At 40.7% G+C, this 20,415-nt stretch overlaps 2 protein-coding genes across 3 annotated transcripts in view; one reads left to right on the top strand and one right to left on the bottom strand.

Moving 5' to 3' along the window:
- The window catches only part of NEMF (nuclear export mediator factor), a 165,844-nt gene that overhangs the window by 36,125 nt on the left and 109,304 nt on the right, over positions 1-20,415 (top strand). The window contains exons 27-33 of one of the 2 annotated variants that reach the window (XR_010066949.1): positions 52-129; positions 218-400; positions 2,000-2,032; positions 3,022-3,128; positions 3,224-3,267; positions 3,673-3,752; positions 4,401-4,573. Coding sequence is in view for 1 of the 2 variants with exons in the window: in XM_063290584.1 (XP_063146654.1) it covers positions 52-129; positions 218-400; positions 2,000-2,032; positions 3,022-3,128; positions 3,224-3,267; positions 3,673-3,752; positions 4,401-4,478 (603 nt within the window). In the remaining variant the exon portion in view is untranslated. Of the gene's footprint in view, positions 1-51; positions 130-217; positions 401-1,999; positions 2,033-3,021; positions 3,129-3,223; positions 3,268-3,672; positions 3,753-4,400; positions 4,918-20,415 lie in introns of those variants that run through there. The other variant, XM_063290584.1, reaches the window with a different exon arrangement.
- Positions 5,229-18,839, bottom strand: KLHDC2 (kelch domain containing 2). The gene is made up of 14 exons (XM_063290586.1): positions 18,766-18,839; positions 17,410-17,582; positions 15,675-15,754; positions 14,180-14,297; positions 12,791-12,906; positions 11,825-11,906; positions 10,505-10,588; positions 9,722-9,802; positions 9,580-9,638; positions 8,962-9,071; positions 8,218-8,290; positions 7,323-7,410; positions 6,296-6,348; positions 5,229-5,577 (listed from the first exon to the last, which is right to left on the bottom strand). Exons 2-14 carry the CDS (start codon positions 17,560-17,562, stop codon positions 5,454-5,456), a joined length of 1,221 nt encoding a protein of 406 aa, XP_063146656.1. The 5' UTR covers positions 17,563-17,582; positions 18,766-18,839; the 3' UTR covers positions 5,229-5,453.

Genomic DNA, 20,415 nt, shown 5'->3' on the forward strand with positions numbered 1-20,415 from the left:
CAGTGTCTGGTGAAACCTTTCAACTTTGCTCTCTTCTGTTTTCGCCTGCAGAGCAAACTGAAAAAAATCAAGGAGAAATACAAGGATCAGGATGATGAGGACCGGGAGCTGATCATGAAGCTATTGGGAGTAAGCAGAAATAGGGCTGAGTCCTTTTTTTTTTCCTTAAGTGTGATGTGAAATTTGTCTTCTGATCCTCTTGGTCTGCCAAATCCAGTCTGCAGGGTCAAACAAGGAAGAGAAGCCAAAGAAAGCCAAAAAAGGAAGAACGAATCAAGAATCCACCAAGAAACCGCCCCAGAAACAGAGAAGAGATCAGAGGCCTGGTGAGGGGCCCAGGATAGAAGAATTAATCCCTGAGCTAGAGGGCACTGCTTTGGAGGAGCATGTGGATGACAAGGTAGGATGATTAGGAAAGCAATTCTGAAACATTGCCCTGGCTTGAGTTCTCCAACTCTCCTTCGCCATTCCACTGATCGGTGTGTGTGGGGCAGCCTGCACAGGCTGACTCTCCAATGTACCATGTTAGGACAATATGCAGGCCTTGGACTGCAGAGCTTCTGGCTAGAGACATACACCAGGGAACACAATCACATCCCTGCCCTTCACCCAGCATTGCTGTGAGTGGCAGATACAATTTGAAGAAAGCAGCTAGAAGTTCATAGATATATTATTTTAGAAAGGTCATAAAGAATTTGTGGAGAATTGGGCCATCTGTGGCCACTGCAGCAGAGTAGAACTTCCATAGATAGGAACAGTCTGTCTCTGAATATCATTTACTGGGAATAAGCCAAAGAGCATTGTGGCTTTCATGCCCAGTCTTGTGTGTTTATTTGGTAAGCCATTATGACAAACAAATTGCTGGTTAGCTACTTTTGGATTGTTGTGGTCAGTTTGTTTTTCTCACAGACGTGCTGCGGAAGGCAGATTCATTCCATAATAGGATGTGGTGAGATCCTATTTAAAGTCACCCTTCCAAGAGCAAAGTGGGTGCAAAAAATCTTGGAGCAGACAGGAATTTATATTCAGAATGAGCTGGCATCTCCCATCTGGGCACGATATTCCCTATTTAGCGTAGGGAGAAGGGTGTAAACTCTATGCTAATCTCATTTCTTTCCAAAGTGACCTTCACCATTATATGATCGTCAAACAGGTTTAGTCATCATTTAGTTGGTTGGTTTTGGAGGTAGTCTTTTGCCTCTTTATTATGTTTCTTTTTTTAAAGGGGCCATCCTTCTGCAATTCCTCTAGTCCTGTTTGGGTTCTATTTCTGTTAGCATGCGGTACCTCAGTTCGTTGTTAGAGGGAGTGATAATATAGACACTCTGTTTGCTGTTAGAAAATGAACCTAACAGTCCATAATTATAAAAGTATACAGTGAAACAGTAAAAGAAGGCAGACAGTAGGAACCATTGGTAAACAATGGAGATCAGATTGGACCTGACCCGTCAGCCTTTCGTAAGACCTTAAAGCAGGGTTTCTTAACCTTAACTTTAAGATGTGTTGTTAAGCTGGCTGGGGAATTCTGGGAGTTGACATCCACACATCTTAAAGTTGCCAAGGTTGAGAAACCCTGCCTTAAAGACTTGGTTTTGTCACCAGACCTGGGGGTCAGTAGGTGGGGCTAAGCCCGTGCTTTGGTTAGTTTAACTTGTGACTGATGGGTCTGTTTTTACCCCAGTTGCTGTTTTATGTGTGTTATTTTTGTTTCTCTGGTTTTTTAAAATGCATTTATACTTACTTAAACACTTTTAGCCACCCGGAGTCATGAATTTGAGATGGGCGGCCATATAAATTGAAATAATAAATAAATTTTAAAAATGGGTGAAAACCAAAGCAGCTGAATTAAAAGCAGAAGACAGCAATTCTGAGTGAATCTGAAAGTGTCAAGCTTTCTGGGCACTCAAATAAGATTGAATGGAGTCCTGCGGGTTCTCTTTCTCCCTTTCTCTCCATCTTGGCTCAGAGTTTGATGTTTTGTTTTGTTTGACTCTTTCAGGAGGAGCAGGACCAAGATCAAAACATAAATGAGGTAAATCTGAGCTGCTTATTTCTTTTCATGTAGTGGGGAGAATAGGGTTTTGGAAATTCTCAGATTTATTGGCACTCTGATGGGAGGGTATCATAGCTTGGGAATGAAAATGGCTTTTCCCTTTCTGTGCGGACCTCCCCCTCCCCTAGTTGATGATAGGCAGGGTGGTACCTTGTTTATACTAATAATTGCTTTCAGTTCTCTGCTGAATGTACAGTATCTACATTCTGTGACCAGTAAAAATGACTCATCTCAAGTAGAAAGAGTGGGGGTGGAATATCTGTTTTGACATCATTTTAATGCTATACCATTAAAGGAGAAAGTCAGTGTGACTTGCAGGACATGGAAGGTCTGGCCCCAGCCTCAAGAAATCTTTGATCCTGCTCCCTCTGGCTTCTGCAGTTTCAACTGTCCTTGCCCGTGTACTTTCAAGCACATATCTGAAAAAGATGTCAGAGCCAGAAGATGCTGCTGCTCCTCCTTAAAGAAAGACTAAATGAATCAGGCAGCCAATTCCATATTTCTGGATTCTGTTCAATTGTAGAGATCCCATCAATTCTGACATATCACTGGTAGCAATAAAATATCATGGAGCATAATGTCACACTGATAAAAAACCGCTCAGAGTCCCTCCTTGGGGGGGAGATGGGCAGTAGTACAAATTTGAGACATAAATAAATAAATAAAAATAAATAAAAATGGAAATGTTGAATGTGTGAGTTGCTGGGGAGGCAGGTCTGATTTGTTTCTGGCCAGCTTTGTTTGATGTTTGGATTTCTAGGCTGGTGAGATAAATTAGAACAAAAAGGCATGAATGAATGCCCCATTATAACTGCTTTGCAGTCCAGTCGGTTACAAAATTGATGGATAATAAAACCTCTCTGTAAAATAAGCACCACCCTGTTGCAGAGAGAGCAGTCGAACACCCATGGGCGGCCTGTGTTCTCTCTCTGTATGATTTCACCCATGCCTGTCCTTTGCTGTTCCAGGAAGGGATGGCATTGTTTGATTCTTTGACTGGGCAGCCTCACTCGGAAGACGTCCTCCTCTTCGCTGTTCCGGTTTGTGCACCGTATACTGCCATGGCCAGCTACAAGTGAGTGTCAGCAACTGTTGGCATGGGTGGACCTGCCCAGAGAATGTCACCTTCCTGTTAAACATTGGGCTTGTTTTTGTTTTGTTTTTTTAAAGATACAAAGTCAAGCTGACACCAGGCACTCAAAAGAAAGGGAAAGGTAATACATATCCCTTGTTGTGTTGCTTTCAGCCATTTGTCCTATTAATTATTAAAACCCTTTATAGAAATGTTGATCGGCAAATTTTGTCTATTATAACTTGTCCATTAATAATTTGCTCTCACACATTTTCTCTCTGGTCCTAGTTCTCCTGTTGGCGGTATCCCCTTTCCTCTTAAATCCTGCCTTATTTATATGCATATAGACAATGTTCTGTCTTTCTACTCGCCATTTAAGCATTAAAATAATTAAAAAATGAAGGCTGCTTTTCCTCAAGATGTGCCTAATGCTCTGCCTTCTGAGCTAAGAGGGTATAGAAAACCTGTGGTGATGTTTGCAAGAATTCCCCAAAATAGATAAACTGCTTATACTTCATCTGTCTTGTGGTGTTTTGTGTCGTGACAGCTGCAAAGACTGCTTTGCATAATTTCATGCAGTCCAAGGAATCAACTACAAGGGAGAAGGATCTCTTTCGCAGCGTCAAGGTAAACATCTGCTTTTGTAGGCATGGTGCAAATCTCTAGTCTTGAGTGACAGCAGGCAGTATTGGCTTTTAGAGCAAGTGTTGTGCAAGCAAAAAAAGAAAAATCAGCTGTAAACTCCATATGAAACCGGAATACATGGAATCTCATCTTTCAAAGTTGAAAAATAGGAGATAAATTGCAAAGTGGTAACTTAGAAGTCATATGGCAAAAAGTTAGACTTCCAGGTCACAAATAAATTTTGTGGATCAAAACAGTGGGGTTGGGTATGAGTTGCAAGCTGATAGGAGTAGCTCATCCCTCCCAATTTCAGGCATAAGGGACTGAGAATAGAGTTTCAGAGTTGTCTTCGTACGGAAAAGATTGACCTTGCAGTTATACAAGGATGTTTTTGAGACTGTTTGAAAACTGCAATTGGGATTAGTGATAGGGAAGAGATCCTATCTCTATCCTTCCAGGTTAGGAAAAGTTTCATACCTCACTGTGCCTATAAGTGTGATGTAAGTTCCTTAAAATGGATTTTGTCAACTATAAAAAAGTTTACCCGGCATTTGCTGCTTGTTTAGCATTTGGGTTTCCTGCTGGTAGAATGACGACTAACTACTGTAAGAATATAGCTAATCAATATGGACATCTGATTCTTTTGCATAGGATACTGACCTATCCAGAAATATTCCAGGCAAAGTGAAGGTGTCAGCCCCTAATCTCCTAAATTTGAAAAAGAAATGATACGAACTGCTTCACAAGCCTGCACTTCTGGACTGTTACCCAATGACAGGAGTGATACAGCATCACTGGGGCACTTTTCTGTTTTGTTAATAAAATCCACTGACAAATTTAAAAAGATCCTTAATTGCCTGCTTTTCCTCTCTCCAGCGTCTTAAGGTAACTCTAGCTTCTTCCTAGAAAGTGAATTTATATTGGAAAGTACTTATGTTCCAGCCTGTTACAACCCTTGATTCTTTGTGACCAAGTGGGCTCCATGTCACATTTCATATTTATACTGTATTGCTACAGCATAGAACTGATTTTCACTGCATCTTCTTTTGCTGCATGTCTTTAGACAATCATCTTTATTGTATTAGAAGACTGTCTGCATAATTTAGAAGAATTTGGCATGAAACAGGATGATGCATTTAATATATGTTTAAAAGGAAGGAATTAATTATTGGCTTAGGTTCCATACTTTGTGATTAGAAACCTTAACCATCATTCCCCAGAAGTCCCATTCCAGAATATGCCTCTTAGTCCTGAAGGCACTGGATGCCAAAGCAATCTCTTTGCCCTTTCTCAGAAAGCAGTAGTAGTAGAAACAATTAACTGTGGGGCAAACTCCTAATAATTTTGAGTGTGAGGGAGTGCTGTCCTAGATTTAATAAATATGGGGTTGTGCTATATGGAATGGAATGTAACCTGTGGTCTTACACAAGACTTCTGGTCCAGCAGCAGAGTAGGTGAAATTGTGAGTCTCTCCACAACTGCATTAAATAATACATTTATTGCAACCAAATTTTACACAAAAATAGGTTCTCTTTCTAAGCTATTCACATGCAACCAAAAGACATCAAAGCAAAGTAGCCACTAATTACAACACAAGAACATTTAATCTATACAAATTTCAGTTTGTCATTCAGGGATGGTGAAATTATTACATCTCTTTATAGAAGGGCCATCTATACACAGCATGACCAGTGAAGATTCTCCCTATGATCCAGATGTGTTGTTACTACCAAAGCGTTGGTTGAGTCTGTGGAGCAAGTGCTTGGGAAGGCAGTGCCAGGAGCTGGCCAGGATCTCTTTGAAGCACATAACAGCCTCTAGGCACAATCTGGAGGGGTGCAAACGAAAAGAAAGAAACATAAGACGGCATTGATCTAAACTACCCTATAGAAAAGACACTATAGAAAATCATCTGCTCAGGATTAAATAAGGGGATAATATAATATAGAACATGAACAGTCAATTCCTGTAGCCTTTGAGATCAAGACCAATGTTCCTTCCAGGTGTTTTCCTTAGCCCATCCCCTAATCCCTCCCATGGCCTATTGATAAGTTTCAGTTGATCTCTTGGGAATCACTGTTTTTATGTAGGGCTGTGAGGGGGTCGTGTGTTTTAAGCCCCCACTCCATTCCTATTCATAACCTTGATTTTGAAATTTCAGGCCACCCTTTTTTTCCTGTTCCTACTTAATGGCATACAGATACAGGGCCAGCTGTGATAAGAAATTGATGGACAGACACATTTCTATTGAATTTTGTTGCATTTGTTGAATGTCTACGCACTAATGGTTTCTTAGACAACAGATGCAGCTATCCTTATTCTGAATAGAAAACAACACCTACTCAATCTACTTGCTTCATGGGCTTTTAGAAGACACACTTTTTGGGAAACTGGCCCTACACAAGAAACATCCTGGAGAGATCTGTCAGCTTCCTACCAGAACAATTACAGCATTTATTGTTCTCATCATGCCAGATTTATATCCTCAATTTCTCATCTTGCATATTTATCAAAGGAACGTTCAGTTTAAAGTGCATTAAAAATACCTTGCAAGGGATTTGGGTTGAAGAGAAAACACAAGTATCTCATTACTATGTGCCTGAAAAAAAAAAAAAAGCAATTAGAACTGAAATTTCATGACTGAGAAGATCAATTCTATAGTCCACAATGAAGAGAAAAGAACGCTGGACTTGGATCGGAGATACGAATTTAAATCCTTGTTTAGCCTTCAGATAACTTCTCAAACTAATCTCTCTCACACGGTGCATAAGAACAATTAACTATGTTGCTCTGACTTCCTGCACAAAGAGCAGAATAAAAGGAGTAAGTCAATTTAGAATTAGGTTATTTATTGTAAATCAGTATGACTCAGTAAATGAAATATGCTAATTAGCAATGCTTATAGTCTTTGGAGCTCAAAAATTTCCATAGTCTGAAGTTGTCTCCTTCCACTCAGATTGCCATGGTGGCCACCATCTGTCAGTCCTCCCACATCTGTCTGTGTGTATACAAAGATTTATTTCCATGATTTATACAGCTAACAAGCAACATTCATCCTCTTGGGTGGTACATCCTCTGCGATTCATGAAACACAAATACTGTATCAGCGAGAGGCCCCGGGACAGAAGTCGTTGATTTGTATGAAAGGACATCCACAGAGGAAACAACCATGCAAGTACAGCTCTGTATCAAGCAGAATTTACTAATAAAAGAGACTGTCAGTTAAGTACCTTCAGGAAGTCATCAGACTTGAACCTGATTCCCTCTGTTAACAGGTCAAAGACAACATTTACCATGGCTGAAACTCATCCATCATTTTGGGGTTATGAAAGCACTGCCTTTTGCTGCTCTTACAATTCCACTGCTAAATGGAAAGAACACAAGTAGGCTGCCCTGAGCCCAGGCCTCAGTGCTCTGCAACAGGTCAGTGGAATCACAAAGTCAGAGGTCTGGTAGCAGGAGCCAGGGAGTTCCACCTGTGAGGCACTGTGCTGCTTTTCCTACCAGCTGTTCTGCTCTCTACACTCAAAGCCAATGAACTGAAGAAGACCTAGACCTGAAAAGAGAACTTACTGCTTTGTGATGGGCAAGTAAATTGCTGGCACAACCCCCAAAGACGATCACTTCTCCCTCATCACTTGCACAGGCGGTGTGCCAGAGTCTGTAAACAGAACATTTGCAGCATTGAGAACACAACAGGACAAACACACAAAAGAGTCACAGGGACAGGAGTGTGTGAGAAAATCCACAAATCACAGCAGTAACTGCAGCTCCAGTTGCAAACTATGAGCTGTAATTCTTGGATGGGGGGTACATCAATGTACAATTCCAATTCACAAGTAATATATAACGTGAAAAAAAAACAAAGCATACAATTCAACATTCTTACAGCGGCATGCCATAACTGCTTCACAGTACTCCATTTTCTTTTTACTTGTTCTTGCTTTTGACAGTTTTTGCTCTGAGGACTTTGAAAGCATGGAAATGGGAAAAAAGCTAATGTTCTCAACCATTCTCTCCCCAGTCTTCCTGCAAAAGATACTGCTCCGGGTGGCAAAAATAAAACACAGATAAACAAAACCTTTTCCTGATGGTTAATCTATTGCAGTGTTTTTCAAACTTGGCAACATTAAGATCTGTGGGCTTCAACTCCCAGAATCCCTAGTCCACACATCTTAAGTTTGAAAAACACTGCTCTGTTGCACCAAATCCATGTTGACTGAAGACAAGACGCATGGCAGTTGGACACATGAAGCTGGGGAAGGCTGCTATAGAGTGAATCTGGGATGTAGAAATGCAGTACAGTTCTTGTGTTATTGCAGTGTTTCTCAACCTTGGTAACTTTAAGATGTGTGGACTTCAATTCCCAGAATTCCCCAGCCAGCATGGCTGGCTGGGGAATTCTGGGAATTGAAGTCCACACATCTTAAAGTTGCCAAGGTTGAGAAACACCGTGCTACTGTCTTACCGGGGTTTCTCTAAATAGTTGTGTTCAAACTGTATCCATTCATTTTTACTGATGCAATAGATCCAGGCATCACCTGCAATGCAAAGAAGAGACTTTAACCGAGAAGGTATGTTTTCAGTGCTTCCTAAAGCATCTATGTTGGTCACAACATGATCCAAGGTTCAGATTTAGAGACATCACCTGAGGCTCTGGGCTCTCATGGGAAGGCCTACTAGTGCTAGCACAGGGCTCAAGGGCTATATATCTGAAGGCCAAGCTACAAGATGTCCCACATCACTATATTCATTATGGTACAATTCAAAAAAGTGGTCCCCTCGTTAATTCTATTTCTTAAATAATTTGGAATCCTCCTCTTCTAGCAAAGGAATTACCATGAAATGGTACAGCTATTTCCAAGTCCTGTTTCATAAATACAATCACTGTAATTAGAGAAAAGTAAAATGATACTTAACATTCTCAGGATGCCAAAACTCATACCAAATGTCTATTACATTTAAGACAACTAGATCATGTGCCCTTCTTAGCAATGTTAAATATAAGCAAAACTAACTCTGTAAAGTGGGACAATGGTGGTGAACAAACATTCTGTACATTTATTGGCCTGTACTATCAATACTTGAAAGGGGCTTGTGAAATCTTCAGACGGAAGCAAAAGTAAATCAAAGGCAGAGGATTAAGGATTTTTCCACAGTAACAGTTACCTAGAAATTGAAGATTGTATCTACATTTCTAAAATTTACTTACTGAGTGGCTGCTTGTCAGTTGTGAAGCCACCAAAGAGGAAGAGATGATCTGAGGAAACGGTAGTTAAGGAGTGCCAAGATCGTCCAACAGGGCAAATGCCCTGCATAACTCTATGTGGGGGGAAGAACACACCAACTAAGAAAACCAAGGCTGACATGGGCAGAAATGTGTAATAATGTAAAGTGTTTATAAACAGTAGATCAAGTTATTGTCAAGATAAAGGTGAGGAGCATCCACACTGTGGAAACTCTTGGGACCCAAAGAGTGTTCTGGTGAATTATGTAGTTTGGTTTTTGAAGAAGATTCCACATGCTGTGATTCACACACAAAAAATTACCTCTAGCAACTTGTATTAAATTTTCCTGGCACCATGGGGAAAGGAGATGATCTAATACTAAATATGTATAATGCTGCAAGTGGAACCCTAGAACCATTTTCAAGAAAAGGTGCAGGAAATACTTCCTTGGAAAAGTCATAGGTTTCATCCCCCAGGGTCTAATGTGAGGAATGGCAAAAACATGAGAAATTACCTAGAAGGGCAGGATATAAATGTTGTAAAACTAAACATTCCATGTTGGGTAGAAGCACAAGTATAAGGGGAGGGAAAGGCCTACTTACATCTCCTGCCACTCCCATGTTTCCAGATTAAGAAAATAAAGGTCATTCATTCTAGATTCCTGAGGAGAGAGAGAGAGGCGTAAGTTCGGTGCAGTTGGTACTTCAAGGGGCAACTATACCTCCATTCTGTGTTCCTACTCACTCGATATCTGCCTCCAAAGACGTATCCTCTGTTGCCAACTGTGGCACAAGCATGGGCTGCTCGGGGTGATGGTGATTTACCCTGGGAGGAGAATTCCAGAAAATATTATTCTGAAGGAAATGGAGAAGGTGGATCTAATGAGTGGATGTGGATTGGGATAGGGATAGGGATAAGAGGGCATGTCTGTGCGTGTATACCCACACAAAATAGGTCAAGCATAACACTGTCTCAAATGTTCTCTCTCTAATTCAGCTAATTCAGTTTTCTCCAATCTGATGCTCTACACATATGTGGAACTAAAACTTCCACCATCCAAACCCAAAATGGCCAATGATATTTTAGTTCAACACAACTGGAGGGTGCTAGGTAAGGGAAGCTGTGTAGAAGTGTACTGTTTCCTGGTACAAAATTGTGTCTTGTCTTCCCCCCATTTCCTAGCCCACTAGATAGAAAAATCTCTTTTCCACGTATGCTATAGTCTTATCCCTGCACTAGCCCAGAGAGATAAGCCAGCTGCATTGTACCATTTTTGTAATTAACAACAACACAATAACTGGGGGGCTAAGATTGAGAAAGCATTGCTGATATAAAGCTACCTACAGAATTTGAGGCAACGGTAAGAGTTGAGCTTGGGTTGTGATTGTTAACTACCACACTATGGTAGCACTTAAAATCTGCACCAATAGAAAGATTGTAGCCCAGGCTATCCGTGTTGGAAGAATGACAGAATCCTGGAAATCCTGGAAATTAAAGCTGCCAAAGAGAAATTCATTTGAGGGTTACCGTGGTCACAGGCTGGCTCCAGGTAAATGTCTCCGTGTCTAGGACATGTACATGATTATTCCACCCTCTAGGAAGACCTGAATTCTACAGCCAAAAACACACAAAATAATCACCTTTTCTACAGCCAAACATTTCAACATTTCTAACTAAAACAGCATGTCTAGAATAATTTTTTTTATCATTTCTTTTTCTTGACTTGTGAGCTGCCTACCAGACTTTCAAGCCAGGCAGAAAGGAGGTCAGGCTGAATGAAAAGTGCTGAATAAGGGTACATTTGGGTCTTTTTGCGATTTTGTGGGGTTTTTAACTGAGAAAAAGGGTGATTGAGAAAGGACACATCAGTGTGTGTAAAACTGCATGATGTGGAGGACGTTCTCTTGTAATACTGGAAATAAAAGTCATAAAATTAACCTAAATGATGGGAGATTCAAGGAGACTGGGGGAAAAAATGGAAAATCAATTCCCCAAGGATTCTTGAACATCCCCCCTCCAGCGCCACCATGAGACAAATGGAAAAAAAAAAACAAAAGAACATGCTGGCACAGATGGGTTTCTAGACTGAACCTGGGAGACTGTTCTGACATTTTTATCAGAAGTTGATTTCTCCAATTAGTGCCTGGCCTAGTATGGTAGCAACTGGTTTTCAAAATCATCAGCCTTTTTAATCATCATCAGCTGCATCTAGCAGGCAAGTTGGGCAGGACATAAGTAGATGCCCCCTCTCTGCATATCAACAAGTCTAGGCAGGTTATGATAATCCTCCAAATGAAGCAAAATTGAACTGTTTTCTTGAGTAACTATACTGTTTTAGATAACAAGTTTTTCTTATTCTCAGATGTTAGTAAATTAATACCAAAGTCTTTTGAGTCCTGCATTTCAGCATGAAGTGCCTGAGATTAAATTCTGAACAGTTCCTATGCAAAATCCTTTCGGGATAATGTTGGCCTTCCTGTTAGTATTAGTAATATCCAACAAGTTTTTTTAATTGATTGATTGATTGATTGATTATTCAAATTTAATTACCGCCCATCTCCCCCAAAAGAGGGACTCTGGGTGGTTTACAATTATACTTTTGAAAGGAAGCATATAGGCCCCTTTCAAAGGGAATCCCCTTTTTCCAAAATGTAGACAGCATGCTGACTTAAAAAAAAAAATCCTGCATTTACTATTGAGATATAACTCTTTCCAAAACAGCTTCATGAATGCAAAGGTGGTAAGAAGAAACACATCTGGGCCAGGCCATAGTCAAGTTCCAACTCTCCTTAAAAAAGCAGGGCTAAACATGAGAAATTCCAGCTCAGGAACAGCAAAATGAGTTACCCAAAAAGAGGTTTCATCAAACTCAAAGGTTCCAATCTGCTCCATGTCAGGGTAATAGCCATAGCCACCAAAGAATATAAGCCTGTTCAAAAGGATGCACAGAAAAACATCAACAACAGTGAACTATCACCACAGATGCCTGCAATTACAATCCTTTATATTCAGCAGAGATTTTGCATTTAAATCAGGTAGAGGAACCACCTTTTGGTGCACAGGGCTTGCACAACATTTTGTGAATAAGCAAAGGGAGTAGGGCAGGGCAGCCAGATGAGTATCCATGAGATAAGATTAGATTATTTTATCTTCTCCAGATGTGTTTGACAAGTTACTGTATATGATTCTTAGTGAGTATGACTACTGGGGTTTATGGAAGTTACAAGTACAACACATCTAGAAAGCTGGGGGAGGTTATTTCAAATGCAGTTCTTCAGATTTTTTATGTATTTTAAAAAAGATGTTCAGGATTGCAATAGTCTTTTTAATTTTCATTAGCTGCTTCTAACAGGGAGATGGGGCAGGACAAAATTAAATGCTGCCTATTTGAATATCAAAAATTCTAAGCAGTTTATATTAATCCTCCAAGTGAAACAACCCTGGTGCAACATCAGGTGGTTTTGATTTGTGCTGACATTTTCAATTAATGTATTGGATGACTGTTTCTTCTTACTAACTCCCACATTTTAAATTATTCTCAAATGTTGCTAAGCTGTCTTGGTTTTTAGTTTTATGTTTGCATTAGAATCCATGCCTGAAGGCACCACTTAGAAATTGTTATACATAAAATGATCCAATTACAAGAATTAACAAGGAAAAAATGAAGCAAAGCAACTGCAGCACTATAATATAGACATGAAATTCATTTTTATGATTTTTTTAGCATTTAAGTGGCAGATTATATCACACAATTGTTTCCAAGAAAAATAAGGGATGTCCAGAATAGCTAAACTTTAGTTTATGCTTGCTTACTTATTTCTATAAACCCATACTCCAAGCTTGTCTTTTGATGAGGGAGGAATACCCTGGCAATCCACTTTGACCCACTGCAACACTCCATCATTTGATCTGGAATTTAGCATGTAGAACTGCAAAGAAATAAAGAGACAGATCTTGGACTTGCAATTCCATGGTGCAAATGAAGCCTGCTCTCTCTCGGATTATGTCACATCAACTTAGAGCCCTTAAATCTCAAAGCCTCTGAACTCAACAGGCATTTCATGATGAATCTACTACTTAATTTGGAGCAGTAAACTTCATTTCTGTGCAAACTGTGCAAAAGCTGCTTTTTTTTTTCAGGGGGCGAGGGAACAACTCCAGGGTTTTCTCTGGGTCACTAAGGAGGTTTATATTCATCGTTCTACTGAGGTTGTTGACCTCCCCATCAAACAAGAATAACCTTTCTTCCCCCAAACCAATCAAGTTGGAACAAGGAGCAGGAGTTTGTGAATCAATTTCCCAAATCTGGACAAAGGGTATGTTTACAAGAAACCAGATGTGAAGAGGAAAATTTCCCCTGATGAAAGCAAGGGTGCTGGACAGCAAGGACAGGAAGAGATTTGCAAAAAATGGGAAAATCCCCACTTAGGTTTTGGGGAATTTATTTTGGGGAGACAGGGAAGAGAAGATGACAGGCAGCTGAAATGTCAGAGATAGGCAGTCCATCCCCAAAACTATGTAATAACACCTGAACAAAAAAAACTTTTACTACTACTACCACTAGAATAGATTTTAATATTATGGAACTTGTTTGTGGAACATGCATTTACTGCCACTGAGAAATGTGGAAGTTACCAATGTTTATGTTTATTGCTCAAAGTATGTCGAAGGTAATCTTTTTATGAAGATAACCTTGATTTCATTTGGCTAGGACATTGTTTGAATTGCATCTGGCAGAGCAGAATGCAAAGCGTTTAACAATTAACTTAACCTGAAGTAAGGTAACTGCAGAACACAGCTTCCTCTAGAGAACTGAAAAGCCCATTTGATCATATCTCTTTCTGGACATATATGTATGTAGACGTCTAATATACCAATCATGTTATTCCCTTTCAGAGTCAAGTAACGTTATGCAAACCACAGAAAGGAAGTAAGAAATAGCAAGAATAAAAGGCATGAAAGAAGAAAATATAGCTAAACCTAGTTTAGACAAAACCATTCACTCTCCTTCTCTGCTGAACTGAAATCTCTTTCAGTTTCCATATGGATGTTTAACGCATGATGTACCATTCTAAATACCCTCAATAAGAGACTGATATTTGGGTGCAAAATTGCAGGGCTCTTTTCTGGAATTCTGGAAGGAAAATAGAAAATTGCAAATTCCCAGATGGATCACAGTTTGTGACGCTCCTAGTCACTGACCTTATTCGTGTTGCCACAATCATGGTGCCCTCCAAACAGATATAAAACCCTGTCCATGCAGACAGCACAGCTTCCGGACATGGATGGAGGCACATCTCCCATGGTTCTGTGTTTTGTCCTAAGAAGGAGGGGCAAAAAGAGAGCTTGTATCAGACAAGGAACCTGGCACCTTCATCGCTTAGCTGTCCTTCACAACACTGGGAATCAATTTGATACACTGCTTAATTAGCATATCATGGTTAGAAGCTAGTCTCCTCCAGCAGCACCCCACTTCCCCAAAATGCAGGCTCTTTGCTATGGGTGCCTCAGCGACAAAGTTATTTTTCAGAGTGCCTTATGACCGGAAATAAAATCTTTTAAAATTCAACTACAGTAAACACAGTAAGTATAAATACAGCATAAGCAGAATATAATTAGGTTGATTTAAAACAAAATTAAAACACTCAGGGAAAAAGGTATTTCTAATGTTAAAAGACAGGAAGCAAGTTCCTAACAAACTTCTCGGGGGAATGAATGCCACAACTGTGACACTACAAAGATGCTCTCTGCCAGAGACCACTTTACATAGCACATATACGTGGGTAGAATAGTAGACTGAGGCAGTCCTTGGGTCCCCTGGTATGAAGCCACAAAGGGCCTTAAATGGATCCATCAGGCAATACCCCCGCGGGAACTGAACCAGCCCATCTGGTCTGTTCATTGACCAAGGACCTGGTGGAAGATCCCTTCCCTCTTGAGTCTGTGGAGCGTGGCTGGAAGGGCAGCCCTTCTCTGTAAGATCCCCACTCGATGGACTACGCTCCACCCAAAGCACAAGCAGCTCCCACCTTGCTGCAATTCTATAAACCAGTTCAAGCAGTGCTTTTGGCTGCAGCTGACTGACTGCAGGTGCAGCTCTTGCGTTTCATCCAGGGGTGTATGTGTGTTTGTGGGTCTCTCCCTACTGGGGAATTTGAAAGGAAACTCTCACAAGATTTTTTTAAAGAAATACTAAACTCACTAAACAATGGGAAGAGAGAGTGTAGTTTTTAAAGTAAAGACTTTGTTTTATCTATGAAATTGAATTGAAACAATGAAAGAAATGGAACTCTTAAAAATCTGTTACTCTGTTATTTCAAGTAGGTTTCCAGCAGCAAAACTTCTCTTTTTCCCTGGTATCTGCTGTTGATATTGCATCCTTTCTCATGCCTGTTTTGCAACTTAATCCCTACCCACAGCTAGGATAGAAAGGCAACTGTCCTGAGTCTTGTGAAATTTTTCTCTACTTCTAAAAATCAGTAATTGCATGCAGATAGACATGACAAAAAGTTAGTCTACACCAGTGTTTTTCAACCATGGCAACATGATGGCTGTGGAATTTTGGAAGTTGAAGTCTACACATGTTGCCAAGGTTGAAAAACACTGGTCTACACAAATATCTGGGAACAATTCCATCATCCCACAAAAGTGGTCTTTGGGGTTAGAGGTATGCATGGAAGTCATTCAAATATCATACCATCGTTCAGTTTCCATGTTGTAGATCCAGATTTCATCTCTTGGCAGATAGAAGTCATAAATGCCCCTCACTTGAGCATTCTGAATCAGGAAGGAAGCAAAGAAGACACTGTTCCTTAATAAAATATAGCAATGGAGAAGCATCCCAGACTTTTTATGCTGCTTACAGCACATGGATTACTATCCCTCACCCCCAGATATATTTTGAGAAGCATACCATCTCAGGATGCAAAAGTGGCAATGCCTCTTTGTGAAATGCCAACCCTATTCACTCAAATCATTTATACCTGGCATTTCATCTCAACAGATCAAAATGTAGCTTATCACAGTTTAGCCAAGAAAATTAAAAGTGAAATGAAATAAAAAGTGTCAACTTAATGTAGTAAAATCAATATAAATCCCTGCACAAGGAAACAGTTTATTTTCAAACACTCATCAGAATATTAATTTATTTTAAAATTCCATGGATATGCTGCCTTTGTTTCCAAAACATAGCCCTGCGCAGCAATGGTGCACAGCAGGTTAAAAATAAAATTAAAGTTAAAATGTACCATTAAACACAACAGAATGAAATAAAACAGGCATTAAGAGCAGCAATAAAACCCAGCATCTAATCAATCATCAATCAGTAGCAAAGATAATTTGAGGGGGTGTCAGGCAAAACTCTTGGGGAAGGTAATAGAATCTGGGCACAAACTAAGAATGCTCAGTCGTGCCCAATGGGGTATGGCTTTGATGGCAGGAGATCATAGGACAAGGCCTCCCTAAAGCCTTCAGAGAAAGTATTAGAAGAAATACTCCAGAATCATTTTAAGATTCCTCTATGCTCCAAATGGGCTTCATAAGCTTTCTTAGAAATAAGAAAGTAGGTGGCTGTAGCCCTGGGTTTTATTTGGAAGTACACTTACTTATCGAGTAAAAAGACAAAGGTAAACTGGGGAGCTAAAAGAGGAACATTTGGGCATATTATTTTGTGAGATTATATCTGCTGCTGGAGCTATTTTGCGAGTATGCAAGTCCCCTGCCACTAGCCCCACAGAGGTCAGGCCCTATAGATTGCAATGAGTGCTGACAAAAGAATCAATACATTTTTCTTTGTTTTCATATATGAGTAAAAATGCATGAACCATACATAGGGAAAGCACCCTCTGAAACTATGAGGACATTTAAAAAGCCTTGATTTTGGAAATCTGTAACTCTGCTCCAGCTTTTCCAATTCCCATAACACAGAGGTCATGAGTATTTCACAAAGCACCCCATGATATTCTTGTTAGTAAGCTAGTTGGCCTGTAGTTAAGGTAGACCCACTATTAGTGTGAAAACTGTTCACAAAGAATCCTTATCAATAGCTCCTCATCCCACTGGAGAAAGTTATCAAGTAAGGTGCACAAAATTCAGTCTTTAATGTTTTCATTTATTACTTCAGTGATGAAGGGAATGCTTATCAGATGCAAATCAAATGACATGAAACTGGTTGGATAGCTCTTATTTAGAAGACTGGAGCAATTTTAAATTGATCTTAAGAAAAAAAATACATTTGAAGTGTATTTCTATGTCAGTGTACCATAGGGAGTGCACCAATTTGTATATTACCAAAATCCACCCAGGATGTCTTGTACCTTTCATCAATGAAGCATAACCAAACTGTCCTCCTGGGCATGATGACGATGACTCCACCTCCATTTTTGTCTAATGCTGCATTTCAAAAGAAAGCTAGTGTTCTTTTTATCCCTCACCTTATATCCACCCCAAACAAACATGCACTGTCCATCAGTAACAGCCACATGACCGCTCCGTTCAGGCGGGCTGCCCATGCTCAGCTGTTCCAAATTGTCCTCAGATACAGGTAGATCTTCCTCTGGTGGCAATTCTTCATTGTCATCTGCCATACTGATACTAGGATATTGCCCTTCAAAAATAGAGTAAAAAGGAATGGATTATGGCAATTTTAAAGTCAGGTGTGCTTAACCAAAAGATAGCAGAAAGCCCTCCTCAAAGCTATTTCTTCCATCCATGCTATGACACTATGGATTGGAAAATGCTTTCAACAGCCCTAGAAAACTAATTTTCATCTGTTTTTCTTCCCTGTAATAACTTTCAGATTTCCTAGGGTTGGTAGAGATTGCTTATCTTGAAAAACTTCTTTTACATCAGCAGGCCAGAGGCCTATTGTCGGTTAGAGCTATCCACTTCAGAATTGCATTTGCTCTTCAAACTCTGCAGACTGCATAGACAGATGAGACAGAGAGAGTGCCATGACACTTCTGAATTCGACTGAGCTTTTCATCACTTAGAACAGAAGTGCAGCCCCATGTTGAGCATATTACATTAGTCTTGGTACTATAACCAGGCCTGAATCCTGACCAAAAGGGGGCCAGATAATCCAATTCTTCCTGGGCCCTCTGGAACTGTAAGCAAACTGTTTTCTCAACCACCTTCCCTAAGAATGGAAGGTTGGAGATTGGACAAAAATCATCCAGATCCACTGGGTCCAGGGATAGTTTCCCCAGCTTGTTATGTTTGTCCCATGTATGGATCAAATATGTCTGAGACAGAACAGTGAGGAGCCTGAAAAGGGGAAAAAAAATCCCGTATGAATTGCCAAGCCTGACCTAGACATGCAATGCCAAGAGACTGCACATTCAGAATTCTTTAAGACTTGAAGGTTGTTGTGGTGAGTTGAAGAAACAAAAGCGCAATCAAGCAGCCATGGAACATTTGATGTTGACATGACCTTAAACACAGGCTCTTTTGTATTTTCATGGTCAACCGACCCCCCCCTCCCCTCGCTCCTTAACACAGAATAAGGAACAACCACCGTTACATTTGTCTTCACGGGGCTCATGTCTTACGGTCATGTTAGCCTTGTTTTTAAAAATGGGGAGGGGCTGGCGACCGTCCTAAAGGCGCCCCCCGTCCTCCCTACTCTGAATAGTATCTCCACCTCCTCCTCCTGCTGCAGAGAGAGCTTTAAAAAGCGGGAGCGGCGTTAAACGTCAACTCCTTCAGCTAACTGATATCACGAAGCCACCCCTCCCTCCCCGAATTTAAGCTGAAGTGGGGAAGGATATCTTACCCACCCCGCGCCTTACTTTAGCCGGGTCTTTCAGACTGTCAACATTTGCGGACGCAGAGCAGATATCCGCCCCACCCATTGTCACAAGCCCCGCCCCCTCTGATTAGATGTCGCCTTGCGCTTTTCCTCCCTCTTCAGGCCAGGCGAGGAACTGCTTCCTCGGAGGTACGTGTGTGGTCACGTGGTACGCTTTTTCGTGGTTTGGAGAAGTCCCCGTTTTGCTATTTCTGGCGTGTAGGCTAGGTGGGCAAAGCATGCTGGACGAAGTGGGGATTAGTGTGTTATGTTATTCCAGCCATCTTCTAAGACCCTTCGCGTGATTCGTCGAGCAAACGGGACGTCCCCAACATTACGTAGAAAAAAGCAGCTGTATCAATTCTAGGGTGTCAGCAAATGATCAGTAATTATTAGTAGTAAATGAATGTTTTTTTAATCTGTTTTATTGCTGTTTCCGCCTTGTGGTCCAAAATTATTTGCCGGCTTTGGGCAATAGGTACCATATTCTGCAGTGGGGAGCCATTTTCTTCTCTGCTGGTCCGAGTGAATCTGGCTGCAGAGCGGAAATGTATGAAGTGCAAATTCTACACCTGGCTGGAAATTATTGTGAACTGCAGAGGCTGTCAGTTGTGCAAAGCCACATCACTGTAACAGATTGTAATTTTTGAGCAATCTCCTTAATCCACATTCCTGGTTGATTTCCTGGGAGCTGCAAGACAGCTGTGGCAGAAACTGAATTGACCCGACATGCATGACCTCTTTTTAACACCCGACCCTAAAAAATTGAGATATTATGGGCAGCGCTAAAGGTCTTAACAGGATTATTGGAAAGCAGGATTTAGTCGTGCTACCCTAGTTGGGGAATCTGAGCAGGTACAGTAGTAGGTCTGGTTCGGATCTTGGCTAATCTAAGCAAAAACAAAGCATGCTTGGATTTTGTTAATATTTGCATGGAAGAGCAAAAGAAACTCCTTAGACAGGAAGTTGAGAGAACAACCCAGTCAGGCAATGGCAAACTGTTTTATCGTTGCTGAGAAAACTGCATGAGCATGACTGTAAGGTCAGAAGGAATTAAGATGAACTTTTTCTTAGATCTGATTACTTTCAGATTTTAGTTATCAGGAATGAATGAAATGGACATCTTCACAATTTGACAGGGAAACTATTTTGTGGATTCTTTGCTACCTATGATGTTCTTCCAAACAGTGGACAGGGCATAATACTTCATATAAACACCTACTTTTTTGTTGTGTGCATGGCGTGGAAAGCTTCTAGGACTGCTTGTTATTAAGTTGGATTCACACACTGCACACAGCCAAAACAGTTGCTTGTTAATGGTCAACCATGTTGTGTGAGCCTGTCAGTGTGGTTTACCAGTCACTCTTCCTGCACCCCATGTCAAGAGTCATCCCTGTGCCATGGGCATCTCCAGACTGGCCCAGAGATATCCTTCACCATGGCTCTGGTCAACTGAAGCTCTCAGATAACACTTTTTAGTAAGGTGGAGTATACATGGTTACCAGTCTTAGTTGTAGTCATGACATGTCGCCATGGCATCAGCCTTCTCTGCTAATGCCTGTCAGTTATAGCCCAACTGTACCCACATTACTCTATGCAAGCTAGGATCTGTAATCTAGAGGCTGCCTTGGGGCTGCTGTTGTGTGCATCC

This window comes from Candoia aspera, chromosome 1 (genome assembly GCF_035149785.1).
Source record: "Candoia aspera isolate rCanAsp1 chromosome 1, rCanAsp1.hap2, whole genome shotgun sequence".
NCBI lineage: Eukaryota > Metazoa > Chordata > Lepidosauria > Squamata > Boidae > Candoia > Candoia aspera.